Raw genomic sequence first — 23,914 nt, 5'->3', positions numbered from 1 at the left:
GAAGAGAAGTAGTAAAATGAGCTCTAACATGGAAAGTAAGCGTTTCCGGACACATGTCCACATAACATATTTTCTTTCTTTGTGTGTGAGGAATGTTTCCTGAAAGTTTGGCCGTACCTTTTTGTAACACCCTGTATATAACTACCGACGTGCTGATGTTTACAAAAATACCATGAGGAAGGTCGATTGCAACGGTAATCGAAACGTAGGCAGTAATTATATATATACGTAAAAGTAACTTCGTGCGTACCCCAAGGGAGTGTTGTTGGACCATTACTTTTCACAATACATTAGAAGTGACCTAGCTGATAAGGTCGGAAGTTTAATGAGGCTTTTCGTGGATAATGGTGTTATATGCAGTGAAGTTTTAACGCTAGAAAATTGTAGCGAAGTGCACAAAGACCTGCAAAGGATTGACTCTTGGTGCAGGGATTGGCAGTTGTTGGCCATCAAATACGCAGATAAACATATTGCGTTTAAATAGACGAAAAGAATAATTATTTTATGATTACACGATTGCAGAACAGTCACTTCAACCAGTCACATCCACAAAATATGTACGGACCGATTTAAAATGGAACGAGTGACCGCGAAATTATATATATATATATTTATGAATTTGGCCAGCTATGGACCGCATACAACTTAAGACTTATGGTGTTTCTTTTTCTTCCGTTCTTCCCAGTACTTCTTCATTTTCTCGCCAACTGCTCGTCTCTGCTCATCTGTCCACACTCTCTTGGGTCGAGGTTTTGGCGCATCTTCTTCATAGTTTGTGTTTTCTATAAGCAGCCTAAAGTTATTCCTGTCACGTATTATTTCTTCTGTAACACCTATTTTGTTGGCGTCTTTCTTTACTGCTTCTATCCATCCTACAGTTTTTTTCAGCTTACTAACGTAATTAAAAATTTTCTTTGTAATCCGTGTTTCTTCCATTCTTTTTAAATGTCCATAAAATTTTAGCCGTCTCTTTCTCATTGTATCTGTGATCTTTTCTGTATTTTTGTATAGGTCTTCATTTCTCCTTTTAATCCACCTATTTTCCTTGTTTTTCTCAGGACCTAGAACTTTTCTTAATATTTTTCTCTCTCTTTTTTCTAGTTCTCTTAATTCGCTTTTCTTATTCAATGTTAGGCACTCTGATCCATATGTTGCTTGTGTGCTAATAACTGAATTATAATGTTTAATCTTTGCTTGTATGGATATTGATTTCTTATTGTAGTAGTTTTGTGTTAATTTATATGCAAACTCCAACTTTTTTATTCTTTCTTTATTTGTTGTGTTATCTAGTCCATTGGCTTGGATCCACTCCCCCAGGTATTTGAATCTATCAACTCTTAATTTTTCCATACTTTGTTTTCATAAACTTTTCTGTATTATGTTTGTGTTCTATATACTCGGTTTTTTCGTAGGATATTTTTAGCCCAGTCTTTTCAGCAATCTCGTGTAACATTCAAGCATAACTGTTGCGTCTGTTCGGTTTTCAGTTATCAATGCCATATCATCCTCAAAGGCTAAACATTTTACTTCAAATCTGTTCTTTCCTTGACCCATGCTTATACCCTTTGTGCCTCTGTTATTTAATGTGTTTTCCCATGTTTTTACTATGTTATCTGAAACCAAGTTAAAGAGAATATATACATATATACAATGCGTTCAAAAACCCAGATAAATTTTATTGAATCTCTGTTATAATTGCGCGGTCACTCGTTCCATTTTAAATCGGTCCGTACATATTTTGTGGATGTGACTGGTTGAAGTGACTGTTCTGCAATCGTGTAATCATACAATAATTATTCTTTTCGTCTATTTAAACGCAATATGTTTATCTGTGTATTTGATGGCCAACAACTGCCAATCCCTGCACCAAGAGTCAATCCTTTGCAGGTCTTTATGCACTTTGCTACAACTTTCTAGCGTTACGACTTCACTGCATATAACACCATTATCCACGAAAAGCCTCATTAAACTTCCGACCTTATCAGCTAGGTCACTTCTAATGTATTGTGAAAAGTAATGGTCCAACAACACTCCCTTGGGGTACGCCCGAAGTTATTTTTACGTCTAAAGATTTCTCGCTAATGAGAAAGACGTGTTGTATTTGCTAGAAATTCTTCAGTCCGGACACACAGGAGGTCTGATATTCCGTACGCTCGTATTTTGTTCATTTGGCGGCAGCGCGGAACTGTATTGGACATCTTCCGGAAGTCAAGGAACAACTGCCTGGGCGTCGGTATCTAGAGCTTTCTGGGGCTCAGGCTGACAGAGGGGGCCGAGTTTCACACCATAGCCGTTTTCGGAATCCATGTTGATTCCTAGATTTTCGAGCACAAAACATATTCCAAAATTCTACAACAGACAGACGTCAGACATACATACCTATAATTTTGTCCTTCGGTTGCATGGATCCTTCTTGAAACCCAGAATGACCTGCGCTGTTTTTTCCAGTCATTAGGAACGCTACGATCCTCCAACTTTGTTAATACCTATATGAGACTGTCTTCAAATAGGGCATAATATGCAAGCATAAAACATTTTTCACCATATATTAATAAGTTCAGTTCACGTACAGAAGCAGCATGTACAGTGGAAAGGAAAAGGAAAAGCGAATATGGTTGGCACTCGTTCCCAGAATATAGCGAATTTATAGTACGAGAGGAAAGAATGGGTGCAAAAACGGTTGGAAAGAGCCGAGGGCCGAAACCGAGCTATACGTAGCCTGTGCGGGCGGTCCTATACCACATGTGGAGGAACGTCTAACTGAACATTTAAAATGCGTTTTCCTTATGTTTGTGTGGTGGATTGAATATGCACCACCAATTTTATGCTTCTCTCAATATTGAAATGCTTCGTCTCGTTAGGAGATAGTCGTTTAATTGTGTATTATCCTGTGGAAGATTTGAATGAAGCGCAGAGGAATCAAAGACTGCGTAGCTCGGGCGTATTGGGGCGTGTTGCAAATATCATAATTTGTGCTGCTTGTAATACAGTCTTAGTGTTTTGTATTTGTGAACTTTTTATATTCTTAAAGATTTTTAGTAGAGAAGAATAGACGACAACGTAATAACTTATGAAGCATTTATGAACATCAGCAGAACCCATACAGCACTACTACTCTGCAACAAAAACCACATAGCTCGTATTTGGAAATTAATAGGGGTATCATAACACACTGTTTACTGTTTTCTGAGGGTCTAGGGACTACTCGTCAAAGTGAAAATAGAGTATCAATGCGACGCTACTCACACTGCGGAGGGCGGCTGTTTGAAACTGACTCGCTTCCAGTTCAACAGAACAAGTCAGGCTCCGATTGAAACGACGCCAAAGCTACATCTCAGAAAAGTTCCCTGCGGCCACCACTAGTGTAGAATAAAGATACTGTAATTTTTCTGGCATCGCAATATGTAGCAGAATTTCATGGTTTCCATTAGGTCAACTGGAAATGTTTTTTTAAATAAACATAACAGGCAAAGACAATAGCGAAAATTGAATAAAATTTTACGACCTGCGTCAGTTTTGAATAGGCGAACTTATCGTGTTCAATTTCTAATGCAGGTAATACATTTCTTAAAATTTAAATATTCTATGGCTTTGGACCAAAAGGAAGGCCACATTTCGAACTAAAGTCCACAAATGCGACCTCTTTGGCAACATTCTAGCAATTGTCTCAAGTATTACAAATGTGAGCCATATGGAAGAGAGCTCCAGAAGTAATTAACGTAGATCCGGCAGGTTCATATATCTCTCTCTCTCTAACGTGTTTTACTTAGCCCAAGATGCCGTGCGCCGAGACGGCGTTCTGCCCTGCCCACTGCACTCGCCAGAGAAATATGGGCGCATAAAAACTCTCGGCCCGAAATAAACCGGCAAGCCTTCCGCCTTCCGCACGGCGGGCAGAGTACAGCAAACACAACGCCCTTGGTGTTGCCCGACACGTAAGAGCAGAATCTGACGTCTGTCGATACTTCCGGGTATGTCTCAACGTCACCCGACTAGCCGGTCTTAGAAACCAGTTGCGCTCTGGTATCGTTACAAACGCGCCGCTGTCAATCGCTACTGCAGGAAATGACTCCAGTGATGAAGCGGTTGCCCAAGAATATGAATGAACATCTCTTGCTCTGCTGCTCACGATTTATCCACTGGCAGCGTGTCCAATTTTCTATCTAAACATATCACGATATTCACCAGCTTTTATCAGTTCATTACTGAATGCTAACCTTATTTCCATCCATGTTTAACTGTGAATAGGAGAAGTTTATTACCAATTATATAAAAGACACCGCAGTTATTCGTGTTAGTCACTTGTTTTCATTTTCCTCCACGACGTGTTTCAAGAGCTTAAATCCTTGCCTTCAGGTGGATCAGTAGTTCATATGAGTTTATTTTCATGAATGCAGCCAGGAGTCTGCCTTACATTCCATTTCGCTACAAGTGTTTCTTGTCATAATGTGGTACAAATGTCACGTTATGAACATTGTAAAAATGGTCGTTAAGATGAATCCTACTGAGGACGACCGTTAGTGAAGTAAATATGAAGTCCCTTGAAAAGCTTAAGCCATTCTCCCTTCGCCTAACTGCAAAATATTGTTCAATAACATTTGGTTTCCTCAGTCATTCAGAGCAACAGGTAAGAAAGCGTCCGGTGTTTAATAATGACGCGGCGATAACTTTTCTGTACGGAAATCTACAAACAGAGTACTCTAGAGCAAGATGGAAAGTTTTTACAAACTTATACAGAAATATTAAGACAAACATTGCGTGTCAAATCACACTGTTCCTTAATATAATTGACTTATTAAGAAACTAGTTTTCTGGTATACTTTGTTCGCCTCTGTCGCCGGGTACATTATACTGTCAGTGTCGATGTTGTTGGAGAAGTAGAACGTACTCCAACTCGCAAGGACCACAAAGGAATCCGACAAGACATTCTTGACCACAGTATAACATAACCCAAGCTCCTAAGTGTGTCTTTTCCAACGAATGCTCTCATGCGATCGGGTAGCATTACATCAATTAGAAATAAACGATAGAGTCGCTTACAGAAGTGCGATAGACAGCTCCTCGTTTGATGAGGTGCAGCGTGCTATCCCCTGGTTCGCCCGATCAACCTTCTAGATAAAAAAAAATGACTACCGACACGCATGCGACAGCAAGCGCTACCAATATGTTTCACAACGCCGCGCATAAAAACTGAGGTTTTTTCAGGGCTCATACCTCGGATTTTATTGGTGGTAAAAAGGTAGGATCTCGTGTTTTGGATAGCCCTTTGTCAAAGGACCACATGTATACCCAACAGAAGGATTGTCAGTGTCACTGTCCAACAGTACAGGATCAACGTATGAGTATTACACACTTCCCTCAGATTAGGCAAATGGAACAGATCGGTTGATTCTGTTTTCATTACATGTGCTCTACGGTGCACCTTAACGGGCTTGTGGAGGCACCATTTAGTTCGTAGGCAGTACCATTTTCTCGCTGTCCGCAGCAGATATCTAAATAACTAACCGCAGCCAATCGCTCAAATCTTAACGGTATATTCTCTAGGCACTTAAGTCAGTTAAGACAAGAGTGCTGATTAGTCAACTGGCTGCTGCGCTGACACTGAGGGGTCAGAGGGACGAGTGGCCGCAGCACCAGAAGCTATTTTTAAAAGATTGTAGTCTTATCGCTGTGACTAGACTTACGGGTGAGTCATACTATGAAAGACATCTCTAAACGGTTTCAGGCTGTCTGTTGTCTAGCGAGAAAACCCTTTAGTCTACTTCGCTGTAGGGAAGAGTGACTACGCCAATTGTATGTGGCGTTATTCTTTTGGCGATGACAAATTACGTTTCCACCCAGGTGGTCCTTCCATTAGCAACACAATAGTGTAATTTTTATCTCCTGGTTTAGTAGGATGCTCAATAAAAATACAAGAAAAATATCTGGGCAATATAATCACAGAATTAGAGGAATATCGTTGTCGATATCCCTTTGTTCCATAAATAACTCTTAGGGAAAGTTCGTGGCAAGCGCCTTTCACCGTCATTAATCGCGCGCAAATCGCCGAAGTGGCGTCAAATAGACGTGCACCAGGCCGCTGAACAACCACTGATAATGCTGTACGATCGATTCATTACATCGCGATCCTAAGGTTCAAATGGCTCTGAGCAAAAAATGGCTCTGAGCACTATGGGACTTAACATCTACGATCATCACTCCCCTTGAACTTAGAACTATTGAAACCTAACTAACCTAAGGACATCACACACATCCATGCCCGAGGCAGGATTCGAACCTGCGACCGTAGCGGTCGCGCGGTTTCAGACTGAAGCGCCTAGAACCCCTCGGCCACACCGACTGACTGAAAAATGGGGTACCAGCTGCCTCATTCTGCCTTCCTCGGTACCTTTAAAATTTTTCCCGAAAGATTTAGCATGCAAATATATTCGCGCTTCTTATGCTGAGTGTGGAGGAGACAATGGCCGTGGCAAGGAGACAGAAAAGTAATGAATATTGGAAGGCACTAGACAGTGACTGTGTTATAGAAAGAGCGCAGAGGGCAAGGAGAAAGAGAGACACAGTGGCAGTGGAACATAATTGATAGTGACAGAACAGTGAAGAAGACAGTGCCAGTGGGAGAAGAATAAAGATAAGGGGAAAGTGGATGAAAGCCAGTAATAATGAGAGACCGAGTCTACGACAATGACACCGAACAAGAGAGCTGGTGACAATGAGAAGAGACATCAGCAATGGGAAGGAAGGAATGGGATAGTAGCAGTAAGAGAGCAAGCGGGAGACACTAATAGTGGGACAGGACGAAGGACACCGTGGCTGTGAGACGAGAGACAGCGGGAGAGAGACACAAAGAGATAATGAGTTGGGCTGAATGAGTGAGTGCGAATGGACAAGTGGGAGTAGATGAGCAGAACAACTTACACCGATGGAGTAGTGGGTATGAGTGAGTTACTCTTAGGGAAGGCTGTGGGGGTGCGAAGTGAGCTGCATGTTAGAAAGAGGCCGAACATGTTCGCATCTAAAAATTTTCCCTAAAATTTTGACATGTTGTAGGTAGAATGGGGCAGCCGGTACCTCAATTTTCAGTCTTTTAAACAGGAACGAATTCGCCTTTTGATGAGCTCCAATAGTCTCATTTTTCAGCTGGTGTTAAGTATGAGGTTGTAAATGTCTTATTATTTGCTATACTAGTTGTCAGTTGCTGTCGTCTTAGACTTCTTGTGGGGAAAAGTAATTCTAGCGAAAGTTGGCAGCAGTGCAGACCACCGGAGATGATGCAGAGCGAGATTACGGAGCAGACTGTGGCAGCTACACTGCAGTCGTGGGTTGCCGACCAGCGACGCGGAGGCGGGCGAGTTGGCCCGCTAGCCGGCACCGTGCCCACTGCACGCATCCACATTTGGTTCGCGTAGCTCCGCTCAGCGACCTGCATATATATCGTGTGCGTCCGTGTGGTGGGGAGGGGGCGGCGTTCCCTGATCAGATTGTCTGCGCTCTATTTCAGTGTGCCAAAGTATCGATAGCGTGGTCTATAGGTTGCGCCAGAAGTATCGATAGTGCCGTCTATAGACGGCGGCAAGTTCATTATTGCGTTCCGCATCAACGAAGGTAAACTGTTGCTAACGTTAGTCGCAAGTGTGCAATGTCCGGCAGGAAATGAAGCGAAGGATAAATGTTGACAGGCAACATTACAGACAAGTGTGTGCCATAATGACGAACTGGGTTAGTTCTTAAAGAACGTCCATTTCTTCACCAATAATCGTGAATCTTCTTTTAAACGGGTATCTGTCCCTATCCCGATAAACGGCGGCACCATTTGTAGAATGGAAAGGGGAGATTTGGGAATTTTCATGAAGAATATCGAATTCAGATATCGCTGGAATGTGCTGGCTGTATCTTAGAGGAATTTGATGAAGGAGAATTACTCAGCAGTGTACCTACAAAAATTGATGACCCTCCACAAAAAAGTGGAGGAACCAGGTTTCGAAATGTGGTTAATAAACATACCATCTTGTGAAGTACTCATCACATAGTATCCTCTGATTTGGCACTATCGCACTACAGTCTATTTCCATTTTCAAGAAGCGTTTGGGGATGAAGTTTAGCGTCATGAAACTTCTTCAATAGAGTAAATTTTCATCCCATTCATCAGACTTTTAGTCTGAGGATTTCGAGAGTCTACATGTATTGCAACAGGTGTATTAGAATTTTAATAAAACATTAATAACATTGCACACTGTTGATATTGGTCGCTTTTCTGATCAATAGTGAATACTAGTAAGCAAACTTTCGCTGTTTCTGAATGTTGGTGGTTCGATAAAAAGAAGGGGTAGATAATGATTTCTGTGCGTTTGTATTTGTTTAAGAAAAACTGTTTTATGCTAGTGCTCTTAGTAGCAGAAGGTTTTATGAAGGATCAGACTGGCGGAATTAGCAACAAGCATCCTCAAAAATGTTGATATTTTAATTTATGATTAATGTAATTTTGTAGAAAATTAATAAGTTGAGACCGTGGCTGCATAAATAACTAGTTACTTCTTAAAAAGAGAAAACAGCGTTCAGATACTTTCAAGGGTAGTTTTTATTAAGAAAAAGTAGCATCGTTACCGGTAATTAATGATTAATTCCGAAATACTAGGTAATTACTAAATCTCACAATTTCCTCTATTCTAGATTTTATTTCTTCCGATAGTTCCGAATTATTCCGGCGAAACTTTGCCTACATTACGCTGGGATATTGCGCGTGTAGGAATACTGCCAACACTTCTTTCCTATTCCGGATACGGCTGCATGTTTTATCTTAAATCATTTGCTCCCCACGTACGCAACTGGCGATTCAGTGGCTAGCTTACTGATTTCTCCTTAGTCGACGATGCACACTGCTTGGGCAGGGTTTGAGTTACACTCCTGGAAATGGAAAAAAGAACACATTGACACCGGTGTGTCAGACCCACCATACTTGCTCCGGACACTGCGAGAGGGCTGTACAACCAATGATCACACGCACGGCGCAGCGGACACACCAGGAACCGCGGTGTTGGCCGTCGAATGGCGCTAGCTGCGCAGCATTTGTGCACCGCCGCCGTCAGTGTCAGCCAGTTTGCCGTGGCATACGGAGCTCCATCGCAGTCTTTAACACTGGTAGCATGCCGCGACAGCGTGGACGTGAACCGTATGTGCAGTTGACGGACTTTGAGCGAGGGCGTATAGTGGACATGCGGGAGGCCGGGTGGACGTACCGCCGAATTGCTCAACACGTGGGGCGTGAGGTCTCCACAGTACATCGATGTTGTCGCCAGTGGTCGGCGGAAGGTGCACGTGCCCGTCGACCTGGGACCGGACCGCAGCGACGCACGGATGCACGCCAAGACCGTAGGATCCTACGCAGTGCCGCAGGGGACCGCACCGCCACTTCCCAGCAAATTAGGGACACTGTTGCTCCTGGGGTATCGGCGAGGACCATTCGCAACCGTCTCCATGAAGCTGGGCTACGGTCCCGCACACCGTTAGGCCGTCTTCCGCTCACGCCCCAACATCGTGCAGCCCGCCTCCAGTGGTGTCGCGACCGGCGTGAATGGAGGGACGAATGGAGACGTGTCGTCTTCAGCGATGAGAGTCGCTTCTGCCTTGGTGCCAATGATGGTCGTATGCGTGTTTGGCGCCGTGCAGGTGAGCGCCACAATCAGGACTGCATACGACCGAGGCACACAGGGCCAACACCCGGCATCATGGTGTGGGGAGCGATCTCCTACACTGGCCGTACACCACTGGTGATCGTCGAGGGGACACTGAATAGTGCACGGTACATCCAAACCGTCATCGAACCCATCGTTCTACCATTCCTAGACCGGCAAGGGAACTTGCTGTTCCAACAGGACAATGCACGTCCGCATGTATCCCGTGCCACCCAACGTGCTCTAGAAGGTGTAAGTCAACTACCCTGGCCAGCAAGATCTCCGGATCTGTCCCCCATTGAGCATGTTTGGGACTGGATGAAGCGTCGTCTCACGCGGTCTGCACGTCCAGCACGAACGCTGGTCCAACTGAGGCGCCAGGTGGAAATGGCATGGCAAGCCGTTCCACAGGACTACATCCAGCATCTCTACGATCGTCTCCATGGGAGAATAGGAGCCTGCATTGCTGCGAAAGGTGGATATACACTGTACTAGTGCCGACATTGTGCATGCTCTGTTGCCTGTGTCTATGTGCCTGTGGTTCTGTCAGTGTGATCATGTGATGTATCTGACCCCTGGAATGTGTCAATAAAGTTTCCCCTTCCTGGGACAATGAATTCTCGGTGTTCTTATTTCAATTTCCAGGAGTGTATAAGCACTGCGTAGAGTAAGCGTTATCGGCAGCTTCCCACTGAAACGTTTCTGCGTAAAATCTACGAATACTAAGATTGTAACATCGACCTTAGGAGTGCGTGCATATCATAATCTAGGATTTATCTAGTTGTCATTCTATACAAATAATGTTTGATGTTTCCCCTCGTATGAACATGATCTTTCACAACAGGAATTCGTCTATGTCTCCAAACATACGTTTCTGCCAAAGACTATATGGAGTATCATTTATAGCGTTCACCACCACAATACTTTCGTGTCACTTTTAACATCGCCCAGGCATTGGGTCGTCTCACGGGTTCCAATTTCCCAACCGTAAATTTAGGCATTTTCCAAAGCTGCAGAAAAGTTGCCAGTTCATTGGTTTATCTACCGTGCTATAATCAATGACTGCTCGTTGCAAGTTTGTTTACGCAACAGGGCAAAGCGCCAGTATCTCTCTAAACGTCACCGTAAGTTTTGTCCATCTGATTACTAACTTTGAAATATAGCTTCTTTCACCGCTGGGTACATAATTTGTTAATATGGTTTTCCGGAATATATAAACTGAAATACCACGCAGTTGTAAAATTCTTTGGTGTGGTCGGTTTACCTCCGAAGTACGTCATCCAAAATCAGTGATTTTATAAGAGGACGGTTCATTCAATCTCAAACAATAGCCTGCAGAAATTAAGAGAGACAGGGCTACGTTTAATGTGACGGTGAAGGACGTCCCTGGACAGCAGCCACAGATGAAGACATTGAGAAAGTGCACAATGCAGTACAGGCCAAGTAGTGATTAAAAGTGTGTGGAACAGCTGACTCCATAGGCACATCAGACGGACGAATATGGTACAACTGACATGAAGAATTAACTACACGAAACTTTTTTCAAATACTGGGGCCCTTTTCTGAATAAAAGTAAAAACAAAGAACGAAGTTCTCAGCATTGTTTAAAGCGTTTTAAAAGGATCCAAGTGATTTGATGCTCTGGTTTGTTACTGCAGATTAGACGTGATCCATGTTTCTAGTTACAATCTATGCGACAAAGTAAGAAGACAGAAGCCGGTATGCCTGCACGAAAAGGCAGCGTTTAAGCCATGGCCTGTGTTTACTATGATGTAGCAGAAGGAATTATACTTACTGATTATCTTACAAATTTTAATATAATGAGCGACAAATGTATGAAGATTTCTGGGGGAATTGGATGAAAGAAAGGTCTGAATTTAAAGAAGTCATCACGAAATTGCAACCTCTTACATGGCTGGTTTGGAAGTGGGAGACCGATTTTAAGTACAGACTGTTGGAACATTCATGAAAAGCGCCCGGACTGAATCCTCCTGACTTGCACTGATTCCTACATATAAAGAAATGTTTGGTTGAAAATAGTTTTGAGCCCAGTGACGAGATTATATCATCGTCAGCATGAACCAGAGGAAGTTGAGACATCTGATGTGAAGTTTCTTATGATCGATGGAACGAAAGTATGCTGGATCCAAGAAGTACAAAGGGATATAGAAAAAGATAGTAAGGAAAAAGATCGACAACAGGATGGCTTTGAAAAAAAAAAAAAAAAAAAAAAAAAAAAAATGGCTCCAAGCATTATGGGACTTAACATTTGAGGTTATCAGTCCCCTAGACTTAGAACTACTTAAACCTAACTAACCTAAGGACAACACACACATCCATGCCCGAGGCAGGATTCGAACCTGAGACCGTAGTAGCAGCAGCGCGGTTCCGGACTGAAGCGCCTAGAACCGCTCGGCCACAGCGGCCGGCTACCATAAATTTCCAAAGGAGAATTAGAACCAGGACAAAAATATCATGGCCATATGATCGAATAATATTGCACGGTGTGAGAATGAAAGATTATCGCGCGAGGATAAAGACCAGGACAGAAGCTGATTCAAACTAAGATAGTCCTCATATGGCCAAAACGAAAACAGGAGAATTGCACGGCAGAGTAGCAGTTTGGAAAGGCATCACTGGGAAAGCGTTGAAGAAAGTTTAGTGAGGTGGAAGGAAACGGTCGATAGGAAAGTAGTTTTGACATAACAGGTCATCAACCTTTCGCTTTGATTCCGTGAATTAGGGTCACCCGACTGGAGTTGAAACCTCTCCAGAAAATATGAATTCAGCTGGAAAACAGAGCTCCACAAAGACCTGTGTGAGTAGCTGGAATGATTCGAGTAGCGTGAACAGGTTCGAAAAGCACGACGACAGATTCACACACCAAAGAACGCTCAGCGAGAGGCGTTTGTCTCGCTCTGCAGACTGCGTGCAGAGGGAGCGCGAAACGGTCACGCGCCGCAGCGCATCCAGCAGGTGCAGCCGCTAGCCTGCCCAGAGGTCGCAGCTGCCCTTGTCGGCAGTTGGGAAATGCTCTGGAAGCTTCTTTCCTCACGATTACGGAACAAGCGCTCACCGCCAGAGAGCGACTCTTACTCGGCAATTCGCCTACGCGTCTATGCGCTGCCACTTTGTTATGTCAGAGAACAAGCGAGGAGCGCACTGCGCAATGCTCAACAAATGTTTGCGCTGTCTCTGACATGTGTGTGCTAACAGATAGTTAACCGGTCGACAATGAATCAGGAATAACACAGGTAATTCTGACCGACTGCCTAAACGTAAGGAGCGCGCCGCGAACTGTACACACTACAGACTTCAGTCTGGATTGCACATCCTCCTTCACGGTTCGGGGAAAAAGCGAATATTTTCGTGGACACTCTCTCTCTCTCTCTCTCTCTCTCTCTCTCCACACTGTCTGATCAACATCGACGCCCACAAATAGACAACCTCGACAGCTTGACAACACTGTTCAAATAATCAAAGCGTGACGTCACTGTGGGAACCAGCCAAGCATAGATCAAGATGTGTCGAGTGGGTGGGAAGGAAGGAGGACGGAGGTTGCTACAAAATGAGACTGGAGATTGCAGGAACGTGGACGAACAAAGTAGCATAGGTTGCTGATGGACTCGTCGCTGACTTAACGAGAATACGATGTTTCAGTGTTAAGAAGAACAATGCAGTATTCCTTCGGACTTGCATTCTTGCACACAAAAGTCATAAACAATACATTTTTACGCCGATTTTTATAGTCTTCTTTACGCTCCAGGCCTGATACAAGAATGCCTACGTGAAATGAATTTTCATCTTGAAATAGTTATTTTCCGCTTACACTGATGCGAGTTTCCAACGTAAGCCAATCTTTAACTTTTCTTCGTTCAGGAGATTGTTGTGGTTTACTACCAACTTCCACTGATTTCGTTCATTACACGGACACCATGTAACCCCGTTGAATTATACCCCTACTACAAGCAATACGTACTTTTTCAACAGCCCCTTGCTCTTCAAAGTAAATTGTAGCAGCGGACCCACCGATGTCAAAGGAAAACCTTAACGAGAAGCTGGACGTTGGTTTGTACTACACCCCTCCCGAAAATGACCTTTGTCCTCTAACCACTATTCATTTTTTATAAAGAAATCATACAAAAGAAATCAGTGACATCGGGAGGAAACCCAACATATCTGCAATGGTATACCACAAGTCTTATCAACGTCTGCTTCCATTGCGCCAGTGTCAATCAGTTCTAGCGAAACCTTCCAGGTTTTCTAATATTTTTCTCTCTGGAAGTAAAGTTTCCTTACGTCTACCGAGCGAGGTGGCGCAGTGGTTAGCACACTGGGCTCGCATTCGGGAGGACGACGGTTCAATCCCACGTCCGGCCATCCTGATTTAGGTTTTCCGTGATTTCCCTAAATCGCTTTAGGCAAATGCTGGGATGGTTCCTTTGACAGGGCACGGCCGACTTCCTTCCCTAATCCGATGAGACAGATGACCTCGCTGTCTGGTCTCCTTCCCCGCAAATCAACCCAACCTCTTCCCCCAAATCAATCCAATCCAAATCCTTACGTCTCTTCTACGTCGGCGTCATTAGGGACACAGCACTAGTTTTGTTCACCGGCGAAGTAATTGGTTGAGGGCTCTTCCAAAGAACCATTCGAGCATTCAGATGAATTGACTAAGGTAAACCAAAGGAAACCTACAACTGATTTCGTGGTCTCCACAGCAACAACTCTGGGGGTGCCAGACAATGAAGTGGACCCCTTAATCATAAAATCCGCGTGTCTTTTTACAGCTGTTTTAGTAAGCGCTAGTGTACATTTCGATGTCATGGAAAACCTCACTGAGGAACTGAATGTCGGTTCATATCACCCTCCCCCAAAAAAGATCCCAGTCGTCTAACCACTAACCGCCCCATTTGGCCTATCATCTGAGCTGCAGTTTTTATGCAATGAATTTCATTGCGATGTCAACAGGACACGCGTTCCCGGCGTGTTGAAAGCACAATGAAGTTCCTTAAATAAAAACTAACGCCAATACGATTAAGCTGTGACTCTGGAATGTACTCAGCTATCACAGTAAAAACGCTACAAGAAGGCAGTAGACGCATTTCATTATTAAGGTTTCCTAAATTTGATTGCCAAGGCGAATCCTCTAGTAAACGACCTACACAATGGAATACGTCACTCGGTATGAGGCAGAGCTAGAAAAGAACGATTCTGGATTTTCGGTTAGGGCGGCCTACCGCAAACCAGGTGCGCTAACTGCGCAGCGAGGACCTTCGTTCGATCCGGCCCGGGGGCGCCGGCCACCCATAAGTCGCCCCCGGCCGTGCCCAGCAAGGGTGCGATCGACTGCACTGCAGCTGCCGCTGCCGGCAAAGGGCGAGCTTCGGCGTCGCCAACGGCCACGTCAGCGCGGCAGGCCACGCCCACCATGGGACACAGGCTCTGGGCGTGAGGACGCCACAGGCACCAACGACTGAACCTCGATTTTAACGGGCAAAACTGTTAGGCGCTCCAATTAAGAAATCATTTCGCGAATGTAGCTGGCTGTTTCATAAAGTTTCCAAGACGTCTTTCAAAGAGTATCTACAAGGGAATTATCTGATTTCTTACGCAACCTCTGCCAAGACATTATAGGCGAAGATACTCGTCATTGACAACTCTGGTGCGAGCGGAGTTTGAAGAACTTTCACTTGCACAGTAATACGACAAGAAGTACTAATTCTACCGGACTTAGACGAAATAGTATGTACAATGATGTTAACAGCATTGTATTGTGCTTTAATGTTTTAGTAGTAGTCATTAGTTGCCGTTTTCTCTACACTATACACAATGCAACAAATTTACATTAAAACAGCCGTATTATTAACCAAGGTAGATGTAGCTTTACAATATCAGTTCAAACTTTTCGTCAAAAGAAGTCTCCGTAAATACAGGATATCTTTGCAAATTATAACTCTTCACTTAATGCCATATCAAGAATCGAAATAAGCTTTCAGGTGTTCCTTAGAGACCGTTTACCGACATCCGTACGAAAGCCACCATATTTCCGGTACACTGCTTGATCAATGATGTCTCGCATATAGCGACTGGACGAAGGTGACATGCTCAGCATAATACGTATCGAACTACAGGAATCTTACGATTTACGACCATCAATGGACAGTTAAATAGTAGAAAAGAACACAGATGTTAAAGCGGAATATTATTGACTAGGATATAAGGTTGCGAGGTTGCATGGAACTTTTCCACTATTAGCTTCCCATATAAGATGACATCGACGTCTAACACGTCACAGCATTATTTTGCTGTGCGTGAGGAAGGAAGGACGATTAGCGTTTAATGTCCCGTCGACAGTGAGGTCATTAGAGACGCAGCACACGTTCGGAATGTTTCACGGGTGAGGAAGGGAATCGGCCGTGTCCTTTCAAAGGAAGCATACCACCGCTGGAGCGATTTAGGGAAATCACGAAAAACCTAAATCTTTATGGCCAGACACGGGTCTGAACCACCATAGGTAGAAGCATAAGCGGCCAAAGACACTACTAGGTAGGGCGTAACTACCTATGGCAAGCTAACATACAACAAGCGACAAACGTCGGCAAGCTCCTGTATATCAGCAACGTTGACTGGATATACCAGCTGCTATTACAGCCGACCAACAGGCTACAGCAGAGAAACCGACGAGCTCGCCCACTGACGCACAAACAAATCGCCAACATCACCCTACATTGTGCATCCAGTATGTGACCTATCGGGCACAAAACGATGATGAACTTGTTACAGGTATGTTGACGCTGACCGAGAGATCAACACCGGCACCCAGCGCCAGCCGCTGAGTAACAGCACCGCACAACGTCAAAGGTATCGACATGCATGATACCCACTACTATCAAAGCCTACCCTTGCATGACCTGTCGCAGGCAGCAAGACATCCGCTACTGCCCTTACTAACCGACCAAACTATCTCAGCACTTTTTTTTCCTCTGCCCTTCAAACCGCTACCCTTCGTTCGACTTTCGACCCAATCTATCTCCAGATGAGCGCGTATTAATGGTTAACCATAACCAGCCGTACGCAAACATAGCAGTACCCACATCCTGCGACACCTCACGTTAGTGAAAACTAACCCTTTGCAGAGATGGCAGTACACCTTTTGAGTTTGCCATCATGCCGGTGTGGGCGTGGAGGGGCTCCACCTCTTATTTTTTGACGGGTCTGAACCATCGTCCTGCCGACTGCGAGTCCAGCGTGCTGCCCTCTGCGCCACATCACTCGACTGTGCAAGGAAGAGACTGCTACGGCGAATATACATTCCTGTCTTCTACGGAACTAGTTCATCGTTATCAACCCATAATATTTACGTAAATATAGCAGTTGATAGTGGCAAGCAAAATCAAAGCTATTATTGCTGTTTTCCTTACCGACTGCCATGGTTGTCGAGCGCGAATCTACGGCGGTATACTCTCGAAAGCTGCAGGACACAAACTGCAAGCGAGGACGAGCCGGTGAGGGGAAATATGAGACTGAGACTGACTCGATGCCGCGCATGCGCAGAACGGCGGTCGCTGGAGGCGCGCCCGTTGCGCCGCGCAGCGTCACGTGGCTGTGACGACGTAGCGCGCCGGGAATGCAAATGCGGCCCCGTCACCGCCAGGAATACCACGTGAAACGGTCACCGGTCAGACGCGGGCGTGACCTCGCGTCATTCGTCAGCAATGACGCTTTATCAAGCCACGTGTCGAAGGGATAACGTCCTAGGAAGCAGGCTACGTCCGCCACGTAATGCTTTCCCAAAAAACAATTACGCAAAGCCGCCGAAGACACTTTTAACTGACCTACGACCGAGCGAGGTGGCGCTGTGGTTAGACACTGGACTCGCATTCGGGAGGACGACGGTTCAATCCCGCGTCCGGCCATCCTGATTTAGGTTTTCCGTGATTTCCCAAAATCGGTCCAGGCAAATGCCAGGATGGTCCCTTTCAAAGGGCACGGCCGACTTCCTTCGCTAATCCGATGAGACCGATGACCTCGCTGTCTGGTCTCCTTCCCCAAACAACCTAACCTAACCTAACCTTAACTGACCTACCAGTAACCATCCGCAACGACCTCAGATGCAGTGACCATGTAATATAAGCTGTAATCTTAAATACAGTAAATGTAATTCATTCACGAAAGTAATATCTCACATAACACTTGTTTGACTGGTTCTTGAGTATTGCTCATCAGTCTATGACACCTAAAACCCCTAAACTTTTTCGTTGACAAAGTAATTATTTTACGATGTTGGGAACTTGGAAGAGCGCCAAAGATTTATTTCACAGACGTAAATTTTTTATTTCATTTTTTCGTGTTGGTAATTGCAACACGAACGGTACCAGTGCAGTTTTTGGTGGGAAACGCGATGTCATTGACTGTTTCAAGCACTTCGAAGCTGCGTCAACCGTTCTCGACAACTGAATCGCTGTCAGCCAGTTCGACAAGCATGTAGTGACCTCGCCCGCTAATAGTGGGCGATAGATGTGTCTACAGTCCCGCTACCATGATCCTTCGCGATTGATTCCCATCTTTGTTTTGTTGTTCTTTATTCGTATCCGTTTGCTGTTCCGTTCTTGTCGGTTGTGCGAAGTTTTACAGTGTGTCCTGTCTTTCGTTGCAACTTGTAATTTAAGTTGGAGGTAAGAGATGAGCAGAAAAGTAACAAACTATTTTACTTGTTCTCCTGCATCTAAAAAACCAAATACTGTCAATAATTCGTGTGCCAGTGTAAAGCCAGGAAGTTCAACAACAGTGGATGACGAAAGTGATGACGCCATGGCTAAAAGCAGACGGGTAGTATCCCATGCTTCAGTTATTAGTAGTTTTCGCTGCATTATATCCTATGTCGGAGTACCCTTAAACTATGTTATAGAAAAAAAGCACTGCCTAAAACTAAACTCCGCCCCTACAAGCCTTGAAGGCACAACGGTACGACCGGCCGATATGACCCCCGCCTGGTTGAACTGATAGACGAGATAGAGAAGATCGAATGAAGATGGGCGTGTTTCGATACAGGATATTTTAGTAGGCGCGCGAGTGTTGCGGAAATGCTCAGACATAGTCTATGGGAACAAGAGAGTGGTTTACTGTCAAATTCAGAGAGAGTCGTTCCGGAAAGAGTCGGGTACCATATTTCTTCCTCCTACATACGTTTTGCGCAATGACCAGAACGAGAAAAGCCAGAGAAATAGAGCCCATGCAGAGGTTTCTTGACAATCATTCTTCCCACGGGCCATCCGCTAATGGAACAGGAAAGGAGGAAAATGTCGTGGTACCAGTCACGCGCTATAAGGTGGTTTGTGGAGTATGCCTGTATGTAAACGGATGATCTTTGCTTGGTGTTCTGCCAGACAAAGATATTGGAACGTCCGGTAGAAATTAACGTCAGAGGCTCTCAATGTCACAGGTGTTCGAGTTTCTATCAGAGATATTGTGCTTCCACTGACGTGGACGAAATAGCTTGGAGCTTGTTGCTTCGGTTAGAAAGAATCGTCCGATGGAAACGGCAGTTTTAATTTTTTAGCTTTTAAAATGCACAGTCCTTACTTACATTGTACACCACGTAAGTCAATGCGTTCACCTCGTTTGATAATATGTTAAACAAATGAAAATTCGAAAACGATAGTCACGTTCTCTTCACATGTAACATCCCATCTCTGAATACGCAGCTCATGTCCCTTCGTTTACTGTCTACCCGACGTTTCTGTACCCATAGACTGCATAGTCCTTGAACTGCTAGAAGTCAGCAGTACTCGGTCTATGATCTTTTGCACTAACACTTATCTACATCTGCATCCACACTCCGCAAGTCACCAAACGGTGCATGGTGGAGGGTACCAGGTACGACTACTACTCATCATTTCCTTCTCCGTTCCACTCGCCAATAGAGCAAGGGAGAAACGACTGTCTAAAAGCCTCCGTAACAGTCCTAATTTCTCGCGTCTTATCTTCGTGATCCTTATGCGAAATCTACGTTGGCGGCTGTAGAACCGTTCTGCAGTCCGCCTTAAATGCTGGTTCTCCAAATTTCCACAACAGTGCCTCGCCAAAAGAGCATCGTCTCCTCTACAGGGATGACAATTTGCGTGCACGAAACATCTCCGTGCTGCTTCCGCACTGATCGAACCTACCGGTATCATATCCAGCAGCACGCCTCTGAATTTCTTCGATGTTTTCTTTAATCCGACCTGGTAAGGGTCCCAAACACTGGAGCAGTACTCAATAATGGGTCGTACTAGTGTTTCATACGCCGTCTCCTTTAAAGATGAGCTACACTTTCTCAAAATTCTCCCAATAAAACGAAGTCGAGCATCCACCTTCTCTGCTATCAACCTGGCGTGCCCATTCCATTTCATATCCCTTTGTAACGTTACTTCTAGATATTTAATCGACGTGACTATTTCAAGCAGCACCCTAATAATGCTGTATTCGACCGTCACAGGATCGTTTTCCCTGCTTATCCGCATTAACTTACATTTTTCTACATTTAGACCAAGTTGACATTAATCACACCAACCAGAAATTCTGACTACGTCATCTTGTATTCTGCTATCGTCGCTCAATGACGACGACTTGCCGTACGTCACAGCGTCGTCGGCAACCAGCCATAAACTGCTGCTCACCCTGTCCATCAGATAATTTATGTATGTAGACAATAAGATGGTTCAAGTGGCTCTGAGCACTATGGGACTTAACTTCTAAGGTCATTAGTCCCCTAGAACTTAGAACTACTTAAACCTAACTAACCTAAGGACATCACACACATCCATGCCAGAGGGAGGATTCGAACCTGCGGCCGTAGCGGTCGCACGATTACAGACTGTAGCGCCTAGAGCCGCTCGGCCACCACGGCCGGCGGAGAATAAGAGCGATCCTATCACATGTCCCTGGGGCACTCCGGATGATACTCTTGTATCCGATGAACACTCGTCGTCGAGGACAATGAACTGTGTTCTATTGATCAAAAGGTCTTCGACCTACTCGTATATCTGGGAATCTAAACAGGATGCTCGGCCCTTCATCAACAGTCGGCAGTGTGACACCGTTTCAAACGCTTTCCGGAAATCTAGGAATATGGAAAACGTTACAAAAAGTTCAAATGAAAGTGGATCCGCAAATGAAAGGTATGAAAAGAATGCCCTATAGTGACTCTTGGTTGTGTAATTTACCTCAGATGTGCATTTTTACTCACTTACTTGTTTACAGTTGGTCATGACATTTGTTTTATTTTGTCTGATAGTCGTTTGTTCTGATTTAGATTAACTGCCATTAAAAACATGAAAATAAAGTTTTCACTCTCTGAAATGAAGAATATGCAGTACGTGTACGACCTAATATCGGGATTGCGGACACAGCACATCAACTTTATGTTGAACGTTACCCTGAGAGACAGTTAACTTGTCCGAGAACGTCCGTACGCCTCCATCAACACTTGCGAGAGGCAGACTCGATTGAGAACACAGCTGCGCGGTGTTTGAACGCCTGAGTTCGAAGAACGGGCTCGTCGTGGAAAAGGAAAGGAAAGCACCGCCGTTCTGGTCATAGCTTGGCCATTCGGGTCCGACCAACCGCCGTGTCACCCTCAACCAATAGCGTCATCGATATACGGCATAGGAGGGATGAGGTCAAAAAATGGTTCAAATGGCTCTGAGCACTATGTGACTTAACTTCTGAGGTCATCAGTCGCCTAGAACTTAGAACTAATTAAACCTAACTAACCTAAGCACATCACACACATCCATGCCCGAGGCAGGATTCGAACCTGCGACCGTAGCGGTCGCTCGGTTCCAGACTGTAGCGCCTAGAACCGCACGGCCACTCCGGCCGGCGGATGAGGTCAGCTCACCAGTCTCCGTGCCGTTATCGGATTAGCAGACCTGGTGTAGCCGCTGCTCTTCAAGTAGCTCCTTATTTGGCATCACGAGGCTGAGGGCACGCCGTTCCAGTCTTCCCAACGAGGAAGAATCCGTGGCAGTACCGGGAACCGAACCCTGGTCTCCTGCATGGCGGCTAGTCGCGCTGACCACTTCTTCACCTACGGGTTCTTCGTACTGTGGATGAAACACTATCAACCAGTACAAGGAGAACTGCGAGAAGGGAAGGCATTAATCACATGACGGTGAGGAACATTCTGCATGAAAATTTTCTTTACCCTTACCACCTTCAACGAACGCAAGTATTAAATGATGCACGCTTTCAGCCAAAAATAACATTCCAGGGCACTGTGCTGGGTTTCTGCAGTTTTTAACATGCACCTTATTCACTGATGACTCTGGCTTTGCACGTGATGTGGACTTCAGTTATTATAACAATCACTTCTGGGCTTATGAAAACCCTCAAGAAGTGCGGTAAGACTAATATCAACAAAGGTTCAGCCTCAACGTGTGTGTTGCAGCCACTCATAATCATCTCATTGATCCTTCCTTCCGCAATATCTTACTGGAAAAAAATATTTACACTTTCTCAGAAATGAGTTGCTTTCTTTACTTGATTTATCTCTTGACGTTATCAGCACAACGTACCCTCCTACACCCTTAAAGTTTTTCAGGTTGTTACTGAAAAACTTTGTATTCTGCCTTACGGCAGATCATGTCATGGGGGAAGCCCAGTCAGAGAAGTTCACCGCATGAGCGTCTAGGGAAGTGATTCCAGTGGTGGTTTCCCGTTGCCTTCCACGTGTGATGATGAAATGATGATGAGGACAACACAACACCCAGTCCCTGAACGGAGCAAATCTCCGACCCAGCCGGGAATCGAACCCGGGCCCCTTGGCGTAACAGACCCCGCGCTGGCCACTTAGCTACGGGGGCGGACAGGTTGTTACTGAACAACCCGTATCATGCAAAGTCTGTGTTTCATTTCTGTACTGGTACTCTTTCAATATCCGTGCTTCCAAAACATGTCGAACAGTTTGCAAATCAGTGCGACATAATTAGACAAGAATTCGTTAATAGATAAATCGAGTCCGTCCCTGGCTTAAGGATTTGTCGAATACGATGGCCAGCCATTTTAGGTCGTTCCCCCCACCAGCCTAGAGAAGTGGCAGGCTAGTTACCATGCTGTACCTCAGAGACACAGCAGTTAAAACTAGAAAGTGCACAGCCCTAAGTGCACGCGACTTGTAGACAGGCCGCATACGTGACTTCCCCTGCCGTCTCAGGTTAAAGAGGCGTGTGGCAACATAAACGGCAACTGGTCACGAAAAAACATAATGGTAAATCTGGTAAAATAATAACCGATATGCCATTGTAGGATTGACTAGAAAAGAGAACTGTCTGAGCGCAAACAGCAGTGACTGCATCGATCTGTTTGAAATTATGTATGACACATTGTGGTACTTTAAACATTGCGCCGAAACAAGTGCTACTCCAAAGGTAAGATACGAATCCATACAAGATTTTATTAAAATCGTTAATACACTGAAGGAAAAAAATCCCGTCACCAAGAAATAATTAATGTAGAGTAATGAAATTACATGAGTACATTTGTCTAGGTATTATGTTTACCCAAGGCAACTTGTCGACATTTTGTAGAGCTTCTTGGGTTACAAAAAATGGTTCAAATGGCTCTGAGCATTATGAGACTTAACATCTGTGGCCATCAGTCCCCTAGAACTTAGAACTACTTAAACCTAACTAACCTAAGGACATCACACACATGCATGCCCGAGGCAGGATTCGAACCTGCGACCGTAGCGGTCACGCGGTTCCAGACTGAAGCGCCTAGAACCGCACGGCCACACCGGCCGGCGCTCTTGGGTTACAACAGCGGCATGTGGGCAAGGGTCATCCTGTAGCACCAGAGTGTTCGTGCTGTCATAGGATATCGCACCCCAGACCATAATTCCAGGCGAAGATCCAGTGTGCTTAGGCCGCAGACACGTTGGTTCCAGACGCTTACCTGGCCTCCTAACCAACACACGGCCATCACTGGCACACAAGCAGAAACTGATTTCATCAGGAAACACAACAGACCTCCATGGTGTTCTCCAAAGACCTGTCGCTTGACATCGCTGAAGGCGCGAATAGGGGTGGTTGGGGTTAGTGGAATCCACGCTACAGTGTCTGGCTCGGAAATGTCCTTGAAGTAACCGATTTGTAACTGTTCGTCGTGTCACTGTGGTACCAATTGTTGCTCGAATTACGGCTGCAGACGTAGTAAGATGCGCCACAGCCATACGGCGACCACGGCGGTCTTCCCTCTCG

The 23,914-nt window shown here is 44.9% G+C and overlaps 1 protein-coding gene across 2 annotated transcripts in view; it reads right to left on the bottom strand.

The window, feature by feature from the left end:
• Positions 1–17,212, bottom strand: part of LOC124797848 — a 60,252-nt gene extending 43,040 nt beyond the window's left edge. For both annotated transcript variants that reach the window (XM_047260907.1, XM_047260908.1), the window contains exon 1: positions 17,096–17,212. In XM_047260907.1, the coding sequence (XP_047116863.1) occupies positions 17,096–17,105 (10 nt within the window). In that variant the 5' untranslated portion in view covers positions 17,106–17,212. The remainder of the gene's footprint in view (positions 1–17,095) is intronic.
• Between the last annotated feature and the right edge of the window lie 6,702 nt (positions 17,213–23,914).

Source organism: Schistocerca piceifrons, chromosome 5 (genome assembly GCF_021461385.2).
Source record: "Schistocerca piceifrons isolate TAMUIC-IGC-003096 chromosome 5, iqSchPice1.1, whole genome shotgun sequence".
NCBI classification, from domain to species: Eukaryota; Metazoa; Arthropoda; class Insecta; order Orthoptera; family Acrididae; genus Schistocerca; species Schistocerca piceifrons.
Note: the sequence above shows the minus strand (reverse complement) of the source record. Positions and strands in the feature narration are given on the sequence as shown.